This window comes from Pyxicephalus adspersus, chromosome 7 (assembly GCF_032062135.1).
Source record: "Pyxicephalus adspersus chromosome 7, UCB_Pads_2.0, whole genome shotgun sequence".
NCBI classification, from domain to species: Eukaryota; Metazoa; Chordata; class Amphibia; order Anura; family Pyxicephalidae; genus Pyxicephalus; species Pyxicephalus adspersus.
This window is the reverse complement of record NC_092864.1, coordinates 50,791,535-50,807,898: the sequence shown is the minus strand read 5'-3', so window position 1 is coordinate 50,807,898 and position 16,364 is coordinate 50,791,535. Positions and strand designations below refer to the sequence as shown.

Sequence of the window (16,364 nt, the reverse complement as noted above, 5' to 3'; positions counted from 1 at the left end):
AAACGCACAGTGGTTAGCCTTCTCAACGCTTTAATAATGGGGCAAAGAACTGTTAATGAGGACAGGTTTGGTCAGTTTTCATGCAGTCAGAAACACAATTATGTTTCATAGATACATACACAATCCTTCAAAACCAACTACTTTCATGTTGTAGGAGCTAATTTTAGACCGAAGTTCTCCAATAAATCATTGGACTGTCAATAGAATTCCAGTTCATCTGCTACTTAATAAATCTCATTCCCTCTGCCATTAGTATTATTGTTCCTACTGGAGAATTTAATCTGTTTTCCCATTTTGTGGGAATTCCAACTGTATTTCTTTTTTTGCAGGACCTATTGTTCAATTGTGATTAGCAGTTATAACACCTTTACTTGATCATGAAATATAACTATGTTTCTAATTATGTAAAAAAAAATGACCAGCCATGAACTGAAACACAGTTCTTTCACATCTTCCTTGTACATACTATGCAAAATGATGTATTTTCTTCATCCATGTTACCTATCTGATGAAGGATCCTACTTTCCTATGTATAAAGTTTAGCCGTATTGGACAGTCCGTTCTAATGAGTAGTCGTTAAGTTAAAAAAAGAATGTTTTATGCTGAAAATAACCACAGGGTGTAAATGTTATATTGTTCTAATAAAGATAAAAATGGCTAACATTTTATTAAAGTTCTTGTAAATTATCAAGTATGTGAAATACTCTGAAGTTTTCAATAATTTATTTTTATTATTTATTTTTATTAAGCTAAAATTTGCATAAGTTGAACTCTAGAATAGAAGAGTGGCATATACTTTTTGAAATTAGTGTTCTTTAGAAAGGTAGCATTTACCAAGGGATGACAACAAGCAATTACATATGTTATTTGGCTTTGGTATTGTTTTGATGGCCTTAGTTTGACATCAAATTGAGATGCTTTTGGGGCATTCAGAATTTACTGAATGCCATATTTGACTTTTAAATGATCTCCTTTTGATCTGCACTTCACCTGATTCAATAAGGTTTACGTGATAGACATGTATGGGAATGAGATCAAAAGCCTGTCAACACAGGCCATGAAAATATGCTGTTTGTTAATAAAAGATATATTTATTTGAAATTAAATTACATTTTTTTTATCCTGTTCCTAGGTTTTCCAGTTCCTGAGGTGAGCTGGTTTAGGGATGGCCAGGTTATTTCCGCTGCAACACTGTCCGGCGTGCAGATCTCGTTTAGCGATGGCCGCGCTAAACTTGTAATCCCCGCCGTTACAGCAACAAACAGTGGAAGATATTCCCTAAGAGCCGCCAATGGAGCAGGACAAGCAACTAGCACCGCTGAGCTACTTGTTACTGGTAAGGAATGTGATGAGTTTTTAGTAAAAAAAAAAATGACAGCATGCAGTGAGCCTAACCCCCGGTCAGATTACTTCCACAGTCAAAATGGCTGTCTTCTCAGCAGAGCTGGATTTGTATCCTGGTTATCTGAGTGAAAATTGTGAAATCGTGTACTGTAGTATAAGAATAAAACACAGTGGGCCTAATTTATTGAAGATAGATTTTCATGGGTGAACTTGGGTGATCCAGTAAACCTGTAATGGATCTGGTTCAGAATTGAAACCATGTGTCAACAAATAGCAAATGACTTTGAAGAAATTCTTTCTCCTCTGTATTTGTGATTCCTGACTATAACCCTCAGGTGTCCCCAATAGTCATGTTTTTGCTTTGGTAAGTTTGCATTCCTAATTGACGTCAACTATTTGTCTAGGAAAATATCTTTGTATGACCCGATAGCGATACATAATGACTTATTTAAAATGGACTCTACTTAATAAAAAACTTGTGAACTTTGGTAACTGATGAGGTCAGTGTTAACTGTAAATGTTGAAAGCAGTTGTATATTTACGTCATATACAAATATGAACATGACCACCTACTGATATTAAAAAGAATTGTTTAACAAAATATATTTCATTTTGTCATAATGTTATCCCCTTCGTCCTTTTCTGTAGCTGAAACAGCACCCCCAAACTTTACACAAAGACTACAGACTACGACAGTAAGACAAGGCAGTCAAGTTCGTCTTGACGTTAGAGTGAGTGGAATCCCTACACCTGTGGTGAAGTTCTACAGAGAGGGAGCTGAAATTCACAGCTCCCCAGATTTCCAGATCATTCAAGATGGAGACCTCTACAGTTTAATTATTGCAGAAGCGTACCCTGAAGACTCCGGAACCTATTCTGTCAATGCAACCAATAATGTCGGACGTGCTACTTCAACAGCTGAACTCACTGTTCAAGGTATTTCTTAAATTCCTAGAAAGAAATATTTGCATCAGCTTACTATTTAAAACCTATCCTTATCAATATTGAATAATTTTTAGACTATTTTGTTTGCATTGTCAAATGAATAGTACTACCTTTAGATTATATTTAGATTTTTATTTGTAAATGCTGTTTTATTTTTCCTATTTTAAATGTTAATTCCTTACTTCAAAACTAGCTGACGAAGAAATACCTGCCAAAAAGACTAAGACGATTGTATCGGCTGCTCAGATTTCCCAAACAAGACAAGCACGTTTCGAAAAGGTAACTTAGTAAACTTGTGTTCTCATGCTGTTTAGGATGCTTCACCCTCTCTCTAATTGTTATTTATATGTTCTAAAACAATTACCCTGCATAGTGTTGGAGTTCTGCTTTTCATATGCACAAATACTATAAATTACTGTGATATGTATGTGAACATAAGTCTTCCAATTTTCCTTGTTATAGAGAGTAGAGGCTCATTTTGATGCAAGATCCAGTACCACAGTTGAGATGACATTTGAAGGGCAACTGCCCCACAAAACTCCTCCAAGAATTCCTCCAAAGCCTTTATCAAAGTCACCGACGCCAGTGATACCGACTAAGATTCAGATGGTCAGGCAGCAGTCACCATCACCTGTACGGCAATCTCCTTCTCCTGTCAGACATGTCAAAGCCCCAGTTCCTTCACCTGTCAGGTACAGTTAGCTTTGTTATAAACTTTATTACTACAAAGGGTAAATACATCTAAATGATATATTTTATGTCTTAAAATGTGCTGGTTTATTAACTCACATGTTGCATGCAACTTTGGCATTTTAATATCTACACATTGAGCATTAGGAAGTAGGATACATCAGTATCCAGTAAGATATTAGCAGGATTGTCTATTTTCTGTAAAAGAAAAGTACTTTTTAGACATTGCACTTTTTTTTATCCCCCTCTGTATATTGTACATTGTATATTGATTAACAGTATACCTGATTCAAATCAAGCACATGCGGAATTGTGCTAGCAGAGGACTGATTTAAATTGTAGTGAGCATAGTAATGTTCTCTTTATGGAGTTAGAATAGAGTAATCTTGATTTCCTGCTGTTCATTTACTTGTCTTTTTTAATGCAATAGTACCATCATGTGGCTAATTCACAGAATGCAGAACAGTGAAACCTTTCTGTAACAAAAACGTGTTTATTTTGTATAGATAATATATTTGAAGTTGGTAATATTCATTAGAATTAGTCAAAAATTGATATGTAATTCAGTAAATTACATGTTAAAAAAATGTTTGTAAACTAATGTTATAAAATGTCACATTCTTATAGGTCAGTCTCTCCGGCTGGAAGAGGACTCTCCACTTCTCCGATTAGGTCTGTGAAATCCCCATCTCCCTTAAGAGGAACACCAACACCGGCTGGTGCTGAGGTTCCACCTCCTTGGAAGCAGGAAGTATTTGTGTCCTCCTCAACCTCACAAATGAAGGCTGAGCAAAGATGGGAAGCAAGGGAGCAGGTGACTGTCACTGGAATGGAGCAGAGAGAGGTAAATAGATACATTTATATAAATTAAACTATGTTTCTTATAAGGGTTTTCTGTTGTAAGGTAAAAAGTAGATCTTCGTATAGTTGCAGAGTCGTAGTATATTTGAATGCGCAAACCATTATTTGTGCAGCTCCTCCAACAGCACCAGTTAAAAATCTTTTGCTGTTGTTAATGTTTTGAAAACTCTGTCCATCCACTCAGTGTAACATTATATTTGCATGTGGAAGCCATATAACCTATTTCTCCTACATGTGATATCACTGGTGCTGTGAGGGCTGTATATAGGAATGCAATAGGAAAATGTTTTCCTCTTGTAACAAGAAGAAAAAGTAAATATAAAAACAATATTATAATAAAGAGGAAAACCGAAACTTATGTGCATTTGAAACAAAATTGATAACATAATTGGTAACATATAGCACAAATATTAATTTGAATTGATAACACTATTACTAAAGAATTTTAAGTATCTTTTTACCTTTAAATCATATATTTTAATATGACTGATATAGGTCTACGGAGCAGGGAAAACAGCAGCTGTTGCTACAGTAGTTGCTGCTGTTGACCTTGCCAGAGAGAGAGAGCCTACTCCAAGTGCCATTGAAGTGACTGCCAAAAGGACAGCAATGTCTGCCGTGCAAATTCAGCCTGTCCATGAACAGGTAGAAAACCATACCAAGCTAAAGTGGCAAATAGAGCGAAATGCAGCTAAACCGGGGGCAAGCTGGAGATATTTGAAGTTTAACAACTAATTATCAACCATTCTGGTTATTTTTCATCAGCAGCCTTTACAATAGTTTAGATATACAATTACATCCCACTGGATCTCATGATGCAGTAATATGTATCATGTCAAATGATGTTGCATTGTTTTAGGCTATCTATGTAATTTCTACACACTGGATGTTTAGGAATTAGCTTAACACTGAAACGCACGACTGTGTGTTACATCAGTAATGAGAGAATCTTGCCTTTTCTTTTAGGGGGGTTGAATATTTTAGGGAGTTCAGCAAAAAGAGTAAGATCTAGTAACTAAAATCTGCAAGTAATATAAGAATTTAATCGGTAACCATTCACCTGACTCCATCAGTTGTATGTAGCCAAAATCCCACTTTCTGTGGACTGACCTCTAAAGTTTTAAATATTGGTGATGTATCAAACAAACCAACCAACTGGAGCTATTACCCTATTAGTACCTTTTAGTAACTATTTAGTGCCACCAAGTCCAGCTTGTCCCTGGCCCAACAGCATAAATATAACAAGAGCTTGCTTTATGCTTTATTGATGTTTGCGCCATCATCTTAATCAAGTAAACCTACATCATCATGCTTCCATCTTACCACCTTATTCATTTCCATTTTTTATTATTTTTTGTAATCTTGTGTTTATCATCACTCATACACATTTTTTATTGTAAGCAAACATTTTCTTTTTTTTATAAACAGCAGGTAAGAAAAGAAGCTGAAAAAACTGTAAGCACTGTAGTTGTGTCTGCTGACAGAAGCAAACAAGAAACAGTTACAAGAACTGTAGAAGGAGTTGCAGCCAAACGTGAACAAATATACGCAGTACAAGAACAGGTGAATGTGACTATGTGCTATGCAGAGGTCATAATCATAACCCAGTACTTATGGTCTAGACCAGTAATGCTGAAACAGCAAACTTTAGGTACCTGTGTGCTTTTGCTGATCATTTCTAAATAACATAGAAAAGATATGTTTCTTTGAAATGTGTCAGATATATATGACTATGATGAAATCTCAAACCCCTAAATTGGATTATAGAAAGCATGTGGGACTGAGGAAACCCTGAACCCCTAAAATAGATTCTGGAAACCATGCAGGTTTGATGCTGTTGACAGACTTCTGGTCTACACCGTGAAAGCTAACCACTACCTTACTTTTTGTATTTTTTTACTTTTAAGAATGTGTACTAACTTGTGACCTGTACCACTGGCTTTACAGAAAATCCAACCTAAATCTATACATGAAACAGCCCTGGCACTGGTCACACATGCAAGTTTTAATTTTAATCATAACTTTTGGGAGCATCTGTGTGTATTTATATTCAAAAAAGCCCACTAGTGTTTAAATGGTGTGTTATCGTGTACATTTAATGGCCAAACAGATGAATTGCAATTCTGGGATAGAAATGGCAGTAGCTACAGTTTTGGCCGCTGTGGAGCAAGCAAGGAACCGGACTCTTAGAGGTGCTGACATGCCAATTATATCTGAGTTACCTGTCAAGAAAGATGAGGTACAATCCCTGTGACCACAACTTCAGCACAGATACCTTCACCACTCGGCACATCTTTATATAATGGGCACTTTTTTCCTTTACCACAGCGTTTACTCTTTACTTATCACCTCCTTTTGTTGGTCACATTTGATTTGGCACATTCTAGCTGCATGCTTGTTTAAGTTTGAGGGCCATATAAAAACAGATAGTAAAATGTCATCTGGTTTATATGAGCTGTCTTTGATTTATGATATGTTTGTGCCTTTGTGTGTTTTATATGTACACATGTTTTTATATTAGTGAATTTAGGCAAAACAGATTTATAGGGCATTCACAAAAATTGCTTTGATATAAACATTTAGAATATACAAAAAAAGCACAATGAGCCATTCAACTTCAAATATTTTATCATTTAAACTTTGATATGGAAGTTGGCTTAGTTGAAAATAATTCAAGATATTTTTGTAAATTATATATAAAATATGGAATATTTCAAAGCATTTTCCTAGAGAAGACATGGGTCATTGTAACTTACTGTGAATTAAAATAGAGCAGTCACGCCTCATACATTTCAATCATGAAGAGCTATTGTTAAATTGCTGGTTCCAATGATGGTAAACTCAATTTAACCAGGGATTGGCTAATTGTAATACTGCCCCATGGATTATATTTGGCCCACAACATGGCAGCCTTGAGTCAGTTGCTGTGTTTTGGTGATGAGATTACTTGTGATAAATGCCGAAGCATACTTAGATATTATTGAATGACATATAGAATTACAAATATATATAAAAATGACTGTAGGAAGTCCACTAATTTGCCAGGTAGTAATAGTCCATGAGAATTGATTGCTACTATTTTTTTAATTTTGTAAGTTTATTCCGTCTTTTTAACATGGAGGTTTGTATGAATTCTGTTAATGTTATCCTTAGATTGGAACTGGCAAAAAAACGGGAGCTGTGGCTACAGTTGTTGCTGCAGTTGACCAGGCTCGCGTCAGGCACCCTGGATACACGGAAGAAGGCTATGCTGAAGAAACAGCTCTGCAGTATGAATACAAAGAGCGTGTTTCTGCTAGGAAAACAGTTGATTTCTCACCTGAGCGTCAAGTTGTCACTAAACCCATAAAAGCTCCAGAAGTTCGTGTTCCAACCGTACCAAAAGTTGTCCCTGTTGAACATGTTCCATCACCTGTACCACAGGTTAGGCCTTAACTATATCTATTTTGACATGCTTTTTCATTTTTATACTGTACGTGATTCAAGTCAATAAAACATTATTGATTGATGTAGATTAAAAGAATACCTGAACCTCCAACTGTACCAGTTGTCCAAGTGGAACAAACTATATCACGTACACCTATTCCTCATTTTACCGTCTCTAAAGTCACAGCCCCTAGAGCTGAGCATACACAAGAGGTAAGACCTACGTTGCCTGAATGTCAGGCAAGGTATTCATTGCCACAACTGCCAATACTAGGTTGACTAAATTGGTGGTTTTGTGGCCTCACTAAAACCTTATCATATAATTACAAATATCCATTTAACATACAAACAATTTTGAAAATCTAACACAAACCCAATGCATACTAAACTGACCTTTAGAATAACTGCTTAGTAGATAGGCCATGGTTAAAGAAATAAAGAGAGAGAAAGAGAAACATCTCTACATGTCCACTCTGGCAGCTGATCTGTTCCAAGGTAATATCGATCAGCATTGATTTCTTCATGGATTAGAGCTTGCCACTGGTACGTGTTGGTCTCTCATGCTCACTTTATTTGCAGATGCAGTCCAGCTTTGGAAACCTATTAAAAGTAATAGGTTTAGTTAAAGAAAACTTAACCGCAGCAAACGTACAGCTGTACAGTACCGCTGGTAACACAACTGAAGGATTCTAAGTAGAACAATGTCCAAAATAAAGGGGGCAAGTGCAGAGATTTTACATTTTTTATATGTAGCTGCAATCAGGTGTATTATTGATTGCAATCATAATAAAACAATTATAGACATCTTTGTAATTATCTGCTCTAAATTTCCCACAAAGATGAGAATTTGCAGATGTATAGAATGACTGACAGTCATAAGTGTAACTTTATCCTTATTTTGGTGTCAACAAATGGATATTTGTAATATTTAGACTAATATACCCTACAGCATTAAAATAAAGTCATTAAAACATCTCTTTTCTTAACTTAATATAATAATATATCATTTTTTTTTAACACTGGCAGTTGTTTTTGCTGCATACTAAAAGGCTATTTATTAACAATACTTTTTTATACTCTTACAGCTGTGGTAGATGATGCATACACAAAACCCTTTAAAAGTTTTTACTATATCTTCCCGAAGATAACCCTACACTTTATGTCTTTGGCTTGATGTCTTATTGTCTCTGCCTGTCTAGTTTTCAATGTGCCATTAGCAATCTTCAGCTTTTTTCATCTTTGTTGATTTTAAAGATGCTCTGTGCTTTTATTTTTTGGAAAATTGTCAATCTGTAAAAATTCATCCGGGGTGCATTTTAAAAGTCACAAGGCTTTGTTTATAAATTGATGGTGATCAACTTTGCCATATATGAGTCTTTCTGTAATACACAGCAAAGAATACCTAAGAAAAACATTTTATTTTTGTATACAGTAAAAAGTATTCGGCAATACTTTCACTAATAATGACATTAGGAAACATATTTTTATTGGGGTGCAGTACCTTGACAGCCTATGCATTTTGTGATTGGAATGTTTGCTATTGTTGTTTATAGTTCTCTATAAACATGAGTAGCATACACTACTATCACAAAATGTCCAGGCTGGATGAGGTGCTGCACCCCCAGAGTTACGTTGGAAGTGTAATTATTTCAGATTAAAAGTGTATGTATACCTAAAGCTTCTTGCTTCCAAACTTTTTAAGAGCAGGGAAGGATTAGGACCCATATCAGGTTTTTAATACTGTCAGTGTTCCTACACTTCACACTCTTCTCTGTTCTAGTGACTACTGTCATAAAGACTGAAAGTTATAAATAAAAATAAAATAAATGTTGCCAGAACAAGAGCTAAGGGGGAAATCTTTTAATGAGGAGGCTACCTTTTTCAATAACAGTATCCTAAATGTGATTTATTATTTTCAGAGATGTCTTCTCATTTCCTTTTGTGTCTTCAGGACACAAAAAATGTTGTATTTAAAAAGTAGAAAAAAAATTAATTTGTCTATACATATACTTTAGGCCTGTACTTAAAAAAAATGGAACCACAGTTTTATTTATTTTAATACCTTTAAACTTACAAGCAGACAAAATGAGTTTAGGTAAATATATTGCAGTATATGTTTTAGTCTTGTTTTTATAAGATACACATATCAAAGTGAAAAACATTAAACAGTTCCTAATCAATAAAGACAAAGTAAAACCTCTTGAGCAAGACTTATATCATTCCTGGATAATAGTATTCCTCCAAAATTACACAGAACACAGAGAAAAAAGTAAAAAAAACAGAGGGCATCTTTAAAGAGTTGCAGCTTTTTGATCAAATTATAATACATTTCCTTCTGGCTGGGTTAGGTATCAATTGCAGGATCTGCTATAGCCACCTTGGAAAAGGAATTAACTACGACGGCAGCATCCCAAAAGATCACCAAACAGGTGGAGGCTCCACACTTAAAACCGGCTGAAGCACGAGCAACACCAGAAAAAATAGTCTCTCAACCCTATCCTTTGGCAGAACCAGCCGATGCTTACAAAACCCGATTTGATGTTGAAATGACAAGAGATGTAGGTTTGACTGTTACAGGTGGTTATTCGCGTGACCAAAGATTTCAGTACCAATATGAGGTTGGTTATCAAAAGATCTTGATAATCTTTTTTGATTTTTCTGTAACAACAACCTATAACAAATAGGCCTCCGCTATCTTTTTTTATCAACCCTTTCTCCCTACTACTTGCTGCTTTCTTAAAGTGGGTGTACTATTAGTACTTTACTATGCTTCTAACATGACCTTATGCAGAAGGAATGATATACCTGTTTTCACTTGATGGTTATTTTCAGATGTTTTTGCTTATAGAGTAACTTAGGATCTTCCATATGTTTTAGGTTGAAGAAATAGCCCAGGTGGCTGAACCAGCAGAAGTTCCTGTTTCTCCACCAACTATAGTCGCTGTAAGTAATATAGCTCTGGAATTTATACAGTATTTATCTTTGTAGTCTGTTTCATCACTCCTCCAAATGAATAATCAAATGTGTATACATGTCACTACCTTTATTTATTCAAATTCTTCCCCTAAAGGTCCATTAACCTTGATCTATTTGAATAGCTACATATTAAGATAAGATCTGATTTTTTAATGATGTATGAAAAAAACAATGTTTTTTCAGATGAACGAATTGTAGATGTTTAAAATCCAGGTTTACAATCCATGAGTTTAAATTTCTCTATATTGAGCTGGACACTAATATTAGCAATACCTTTAAAGGTTACTTGCAATATTATTCATCATACATGCTGTTGTATAGTATGTTAACCAGTCACATGTGGTATAAGTTCAGTGATGCTAAGTTGTTCATTTTTATTAACAGGGTCTAAAAAATATAACAGTCCTTGAAGGTGAATCAGTAACTTTGGAGTGTCGCATTGCTGGTCACCCTTCCCCAACTGTGGTTTGGTATCGTGAGGATTACCGCATTGAAAATTCAATTGATTTCCAAATTACCTATGAACAAGAGATTGCAAGACTTGTAATTCGTGAAGCATTTGCTGAAGACAGCGGGAGATTTACTTGCACAGCTAACAATGAGGCAGGCACAATCAGCACTTCATGTTACCTCCTTGTTCAAGGTAAGCCAACACCACTTGTTTGAGTTGTTTTAGTCGATGTTTAAAATAGTGGAAAACAATGGAAAGCAAAGAACAGCTGCATTTTATGAGTGTGCTTGAAATATGGCAGACAAATGGCCATGACGTGCTAAATCATGATGTGTAGATTCCTTATATAGCAAATGCATATATAATATGTCTGGTTTTAAAAACTTATGTTTGTAAATCCATATATGATCATAAATATATTAATAATATATTTGATAATGCTATTCTTTTTTATAAACATGTTTTTTGTAAATGTTGATTGAATACACTGTGATAGTATTTAAAGGGTGTACCATGGCTGTAGAATGAGTTACACTTGCATATTACATAAAATTTAGCCTGCATGTTTATGTGTAATAGTGTGCCTTTTTATGTTTATGAACTTGTGTGACTGCCAAAATATAATGTATATTTGTGTAATTCTTTCAGCATTTAGTTCATTATGTTTATAAGGTTACCAGTCTTGTATGCATAATTTAAATAATTGAATGGGCCATTATTTTATGACAGTTTATGGTAAAGTTTTATAAAGGTGCTCAAGGATATGTCTCCTGCATACCGGAAAGTACTTTAAACACGCACCATCAAAGGTCAAATGGCGTATATTCTGATATATGTATTTCATATTTATTGTGTATTATAATTGGTATATAAGTATTTGGGTGCAGAATTCATTATGTTGCATATTACATTGTTCAGGACTCAGTGGGTATTCATAATGCATGTATAATTCACAATTAAATTCAGTTTGTATGCATGCATTCTGTGAAAACAACCTCATTGTGTAATTAATTATTTTAAAATTTGATAAATATATTTTTCTTGTCTTAATTTAGTCTCTGAGGAATATGAAGCCAGAGAAACTGTTACTGAAAAAATGACAGAGGAAAAACAGTAATTATTTTTTTATTCATATTTTCTTTGTCAACTGTTACATTTACCATTGTACGTTTTATTTGTGTTATCAGCTAATAAATATGTGCACTCCATTTTTAAAACCAATAAAAATCATAGATTGCAATTGTAATTTTTAGCACTAGATTAACTCCAACAACATATTTAGGAGTTTATCACTATGGTATGCTTGTCATTCCCATGTATTTAAAGTACAAAGTTACATCTAAGAAAATTTTTTGTGTAATAGGTGGATAAGCATATATTTATTTTCATTAAATGCGAAGGTTCTGCATCTTTCTCAGTAACAAATTATGTTACTGACATGCCTAATTTAATATTGTAAAAAAGAAGGTTAGTCTTTCTTTAAAAATAGTATTTTCATGGCAATCATAGTGGCCATCCTGTTAGAAAATTAGGAGTCCCAGAGCAGAACCAAAAATGGGGGTAAGGACTTCTGACCTTTACCTGACTTTTCAAATCAGCATACTTGTTTAAAGTTGGTGACTAACAACGTGAACTCAGTGGTTCTGTATAAAAAACAGGTAAAGCAGCATTGCATTCCCCATATTTCTGTGATTACAGCTTTACTTTAGATAGCACTATTGATCACGTCGTGATCAGTCAATACGTAATATATGATATTTAACGCTATTATGAAGAAAGAAAATACTAAAAAATTATAAATAGGTCCTTCGGACCATAGGTGTATTTGTTACTGAGTGTCACATTTCTGATGGTAGTAAAGAAAATAAAAGTGTGGTTAAGCTGCCTTTATAGATGTAAAATGATAAAAAAAACATGATAGAAAATGTTATTTTACCCAATGAGAGAGCTGAAACAAGAACACAATTAGTTACTAATATTTTTGACCATCTTTTTGCAGCTATGCAGAGGAGCAGAAAATGGAAATCGAGGTGACTGCTCCTGTTGAAACTGGAGAAGGAGTAGTACCCTTCTTTATTCGAAAACCAACTGTTCAGAAGTTGGTTGAGGGAGCCAGCATTATATTTGAGTGTCAAATTGGAGGCAACCCCAAGCCACATGTTTACTGGAAAAAGGCTGGTGTTCCTCTAACTACTGGATACAGGTAATGAAATACAGCTCATATAACTTAGTTTTTAATGATGTAATAATCCATTTTTAATAAAGTGCTCATTTGTTGATATGCTTTATGAGTCTATAGGCCCAATACTGACTACAACTGACTCCCACAAGTGGAGACTATCAGAACTAGTTTTGGGGCATGGAAAAATCCTGACTGAAGGTCTTAAGTTTGTTGAAATATGACAGTGCATAAAATGCAATTCTAGGCAAGTAAAATGTGAACATAGAAGTAAACTTAGGAGAAGGGGATGATCATTACCATTTAGGGCTGGTTCACACCTGCCTCTAGGTCATGCAATTCTCTGCGGCTCCCTGCGGCCAGCACCTTGCCAGTCGCATGGCAGAAAAAAAAGTTTTTTATGCATCATTCTAGTGTGCTTGTATTCTTCCTGTTTTTCTATTCCTTCATTGTAGGTCTTTTCTAATGAACACTAGATAATTTAATTTACCTAAAAGAATGATTGAGTTTTGTCAATTTAATTTACATGAATGATCACTGTGTGAAAAAAACAACAAAATAATAATTCAATCACTTGTCAAAAAAGATTGACATTAGAGAGCAGAACATATAAAATACACTGATTTATCTAACTTGCAAGTGTTTATTCAGCACTATGTGCAGACAATACAAATATAAAATGTAAAAAAAAAGTTTCCTTAAAGTCTCAATATAGCAGTCTGATACATTACTTCATTTTTCATTTGCATTTGTTTACACACATTTTAATTTATAATTCTTTTTTTTCCAGATATAAAGTTGCCTATAACAAGGATAGTGGAGAATGCAAACTTGAGATTTCTATGACTTTTGCTGATGATGCTGGGGATTACAGCATTGTTATCCGTAACAAATATGGAGAAGCTACTGAGACTACAAGTCTTTTGGAGGAAGGTAATGTAACATTTAGATAACAGACTTATCAAAAGCAAAATGGTCTGTAAAAATTGCTAACGTTTCAATTTTTTTTGACCCTTTTATTTTAAAATGAACAGCTGAATATGAACATTACATGAGGATGCACGAAGAGCTGACTCCATTTGTACCTGAACCCAAAGTAGCTGAAGCTGCACCAATTTTAATTCGGTCAGAATATGATAAGGAATATGAAAAGGAACAAGCCCTTATCAGAAAGAAAATGGCCAAGGACACTACTTTAGTTAAGACTACAATTCATGCAGAGGTAAATAGAATGCCATGTGGAAAACAATTTTGAAAGCTAATAGTAAGCAGTAACCCCAAGTAATAATTATTTTGCACCACCTTTGCCACATTCCCATTTTCCACGGGGTTATAAGAAATGTAATAGTTATAGGCTACAACTAATTTTGTCTTTTTACTAAAACTTTTTTTTAATAAAATATTCTCAGACTGGTCCAATTTAGGTCTGGTCTGCACATATCACTGTGAGAATATCCATTTTTGCAATCCAGAGCTCACATAATAGGGGTGGGCCCCAAACCATGTAAATTTGCCATCCTTTCCCCTGCAATGTGAATATCTTGCAACATATTTTAAAGCTTTTTTTAAAGCAGTAAATGGCATGCTTTACCTTAACAGACCAATCTATCTACACAGGCAGATTGGCCAAATCAAATACACAATCAAATGCCCCAACAAGGGTTACAAGGGATGGGATAGGCTGCTATTTCATTGACTGTTTGAGATCCAGTTTGTTCATTACAGTAAAACTAAAAACCTCATTTGTACAATTTGTTTTGCGTCTATGTTGGCATAAACTAAAAAACTGTTATGCCTACAGATGACAAAAATATTATTTGAATACAATATAGCTTTTTGTGATAAAAGCAGATTCAGCTCACATGCTGTTTTTTTTTTAGTAATGGTTTAATTGCTCCTTACACTTTGCAGGAATATCTGCTTACTGCATTTGAAGAGAAACTTATTCAAGAAATTGAATACAGAATTATTAGGATTACCTTAGAGGAATTACTTGAAGAAGACGGGGAGGAAATGATTGTCGATGTTCCAGAGTCTGAAATAATTGAGTCAGGATTTGACATAAGACTTAAGAGTTACCAGATCCTTGAAGGAATGGGAGTCACTTTCCACTGTAAAATGTCTGGATACCCATTACCCAAGGTAAATAAAAAGCAGTATTTTCTGGGACATGTGGTGTTTTTTGGAGTCCCAAACTGAATATTAAACAAATATACAATTACATTTTCAAAGGTATATTTAAACCAAAAGGGACCAAAAATGACATGCTTGTACATTATAATGTTTACCGAGGCAGTTTGTAGAATGTTTCATGACAATTCAAAAATACTGCAACCAATAACACCTACTCCTGAATATTGACCATGACATTCTTGAAGACTTTCATCTAAAATCATTTATTTGGATCTCTTACTAAAATTCATAATTTATGTAAATAAATAGGGAAATATCAGTTTACACAATATTAGTATATAGTATATCAGTATACCCAAAATTTAAGCATTTGCAAAAACCTTGCTCCACCATGTAACATAATAAACTTATGTAACATAAGAAGACCTATTCTTGTAGACATGTAGTAAGATAAAAATATTGCAAGGCACAACCAAAAATACATTTTTATGGATATAAAAATCAAATATGGAAACCTCTTTGTAAATGTAAAATTACGAATCATACACATACATAAGGTCTTTGAACACCTGCTCACTATTAATACCCTTTAAATCCTATTGGACAGCGGCTTTATCTTCTTCTGTAGATTTTAGTGGCAACAAACATTGTACATTTACAGTTTCTAACCATTGCATCTGTTGCATTTGTATGGTGATTACAATTTTCAAAGAATAATCAATAATAAAGAGTTTATTTAAAATGAAAAGATCTTTGTTTCAGGTAGCTGAAATAGCTGTTGTACAATGACATGTATCTGTATGTATCTTACTTAAATATACTGAAAATATTGTGTAATGTCATTTTTACAGATCACATGGTACAAGGACGGGAAACGCATTAGACATGGAGGCCGCTATCATATGGAAATCTTGCAAGATGGCAGGGCCAGTCTGCGTATCCCTGTTTTATCAACTGAAGATGAGGGTATTTACACCGTTTTGGCCAGCAATGTTAAAGGAAATTCCATATGCTCAGGAAAGCTGTATGTGGAGCCTGCTGCACCCACTGGAGGTCCAGCTTACATACCAGCTCCAGAGGCTGTGAAAAGAATACGGTAAATAATATTCATATCTATCTCGTGGATTAGTTATCGATTCTTAAAAATTGTATTCTGCTAACAATGTATCATGTCATGTTGAAAAAATATTATGGATAATAAATATCTTTATGTAATTCTTAAAAAATGGTAACTGCACTTGAAATTTATTACCAAGGGTATTTTTTGATAATACATGCAAAGCAATAATGGCCATAGTATTTTATTAAAAAATATTACAAATACACAAAACAATGAGCTCTGTTAAAAACAATAAACAG

The 16,364-nt window shown here is 34.3% G+C and overlaps 1 protein-coding gene across 1 annotated transcript in view; it reads left to right on the top strand.

The window, feature by feature from the left end:
* TTN (titin) overlaps window positions 1–16,364 on the top strand; it is a 229,257-nt gene that overhangs the window by 8,520 nt on the left and 204,373 nt on the right. Inside the window, exons 3-21 of the mRNA XM_072418400.1 lie at window positions 1,133–1,336; window positions 1,993–2,280; window positions 2,483–2,568; window positions 2,752–2,981; window positions 3,607–3,823; window positions 4,336–4,485; window positions 5,269–5,403; window positions 5,951–6,079; window positions 6,994–7,263; window positions 7,354–7,479; window positions 9,615–9,884; window positions 10,144–10,209; window positions 10,627–10,885; window positions 11,749–11,806; window positions 12,693–12,896; window positions 13,663–13,805; window positions 13,907–14,094; window positions 14,784–15,014; window positions 15,857–16,101. Coding sequence (XP_072274501.1) covers window positions 1,133–1,336; window positions 1,993–2,280; window positions 2,483–2,568; window positions 2,752–2,981; window positions 3,607–3,823; window positions 4,336–4,485; window positions 5,269–5,403; window positions 5,951–6,079; window positions 6,994–7,263; window positions 7,354–7,479; window positions 9,615–9,884; window positions 10,144–10,209; window positions 10,627–10,885; window positions 11,749–11,806; window positions 12,693–12,896; window positions 13,663–13,805; window positions 13,907–14,094; window positions 14,784–15,014; window positions 15,857–16,101 — 3,499 coding nt within the window. The remainder of the gene's footprint in view (window positions 1–1,132; window positions 1,337–1,992; window positions 2,281–2,482; window positions 2,569–2,751; window positions 2,982–3,606; window positions 3,824–4,335; window positions 4,486–5,268; window positions 5,404–5,950; window positions 6,080–6,993; window positions 7,264–7,353; window positions 7,480–9,614; window positions 9,885–10,143; window positions 10,210–10,626; window positions 10,886–11,748; window positions 11,807–12,692; window positions 12,897–13,662; window positions 13,806–13,906; window positions 14,095–14,783; window positions 15,015–15,856; window positions 16,102–16,364) is intronic.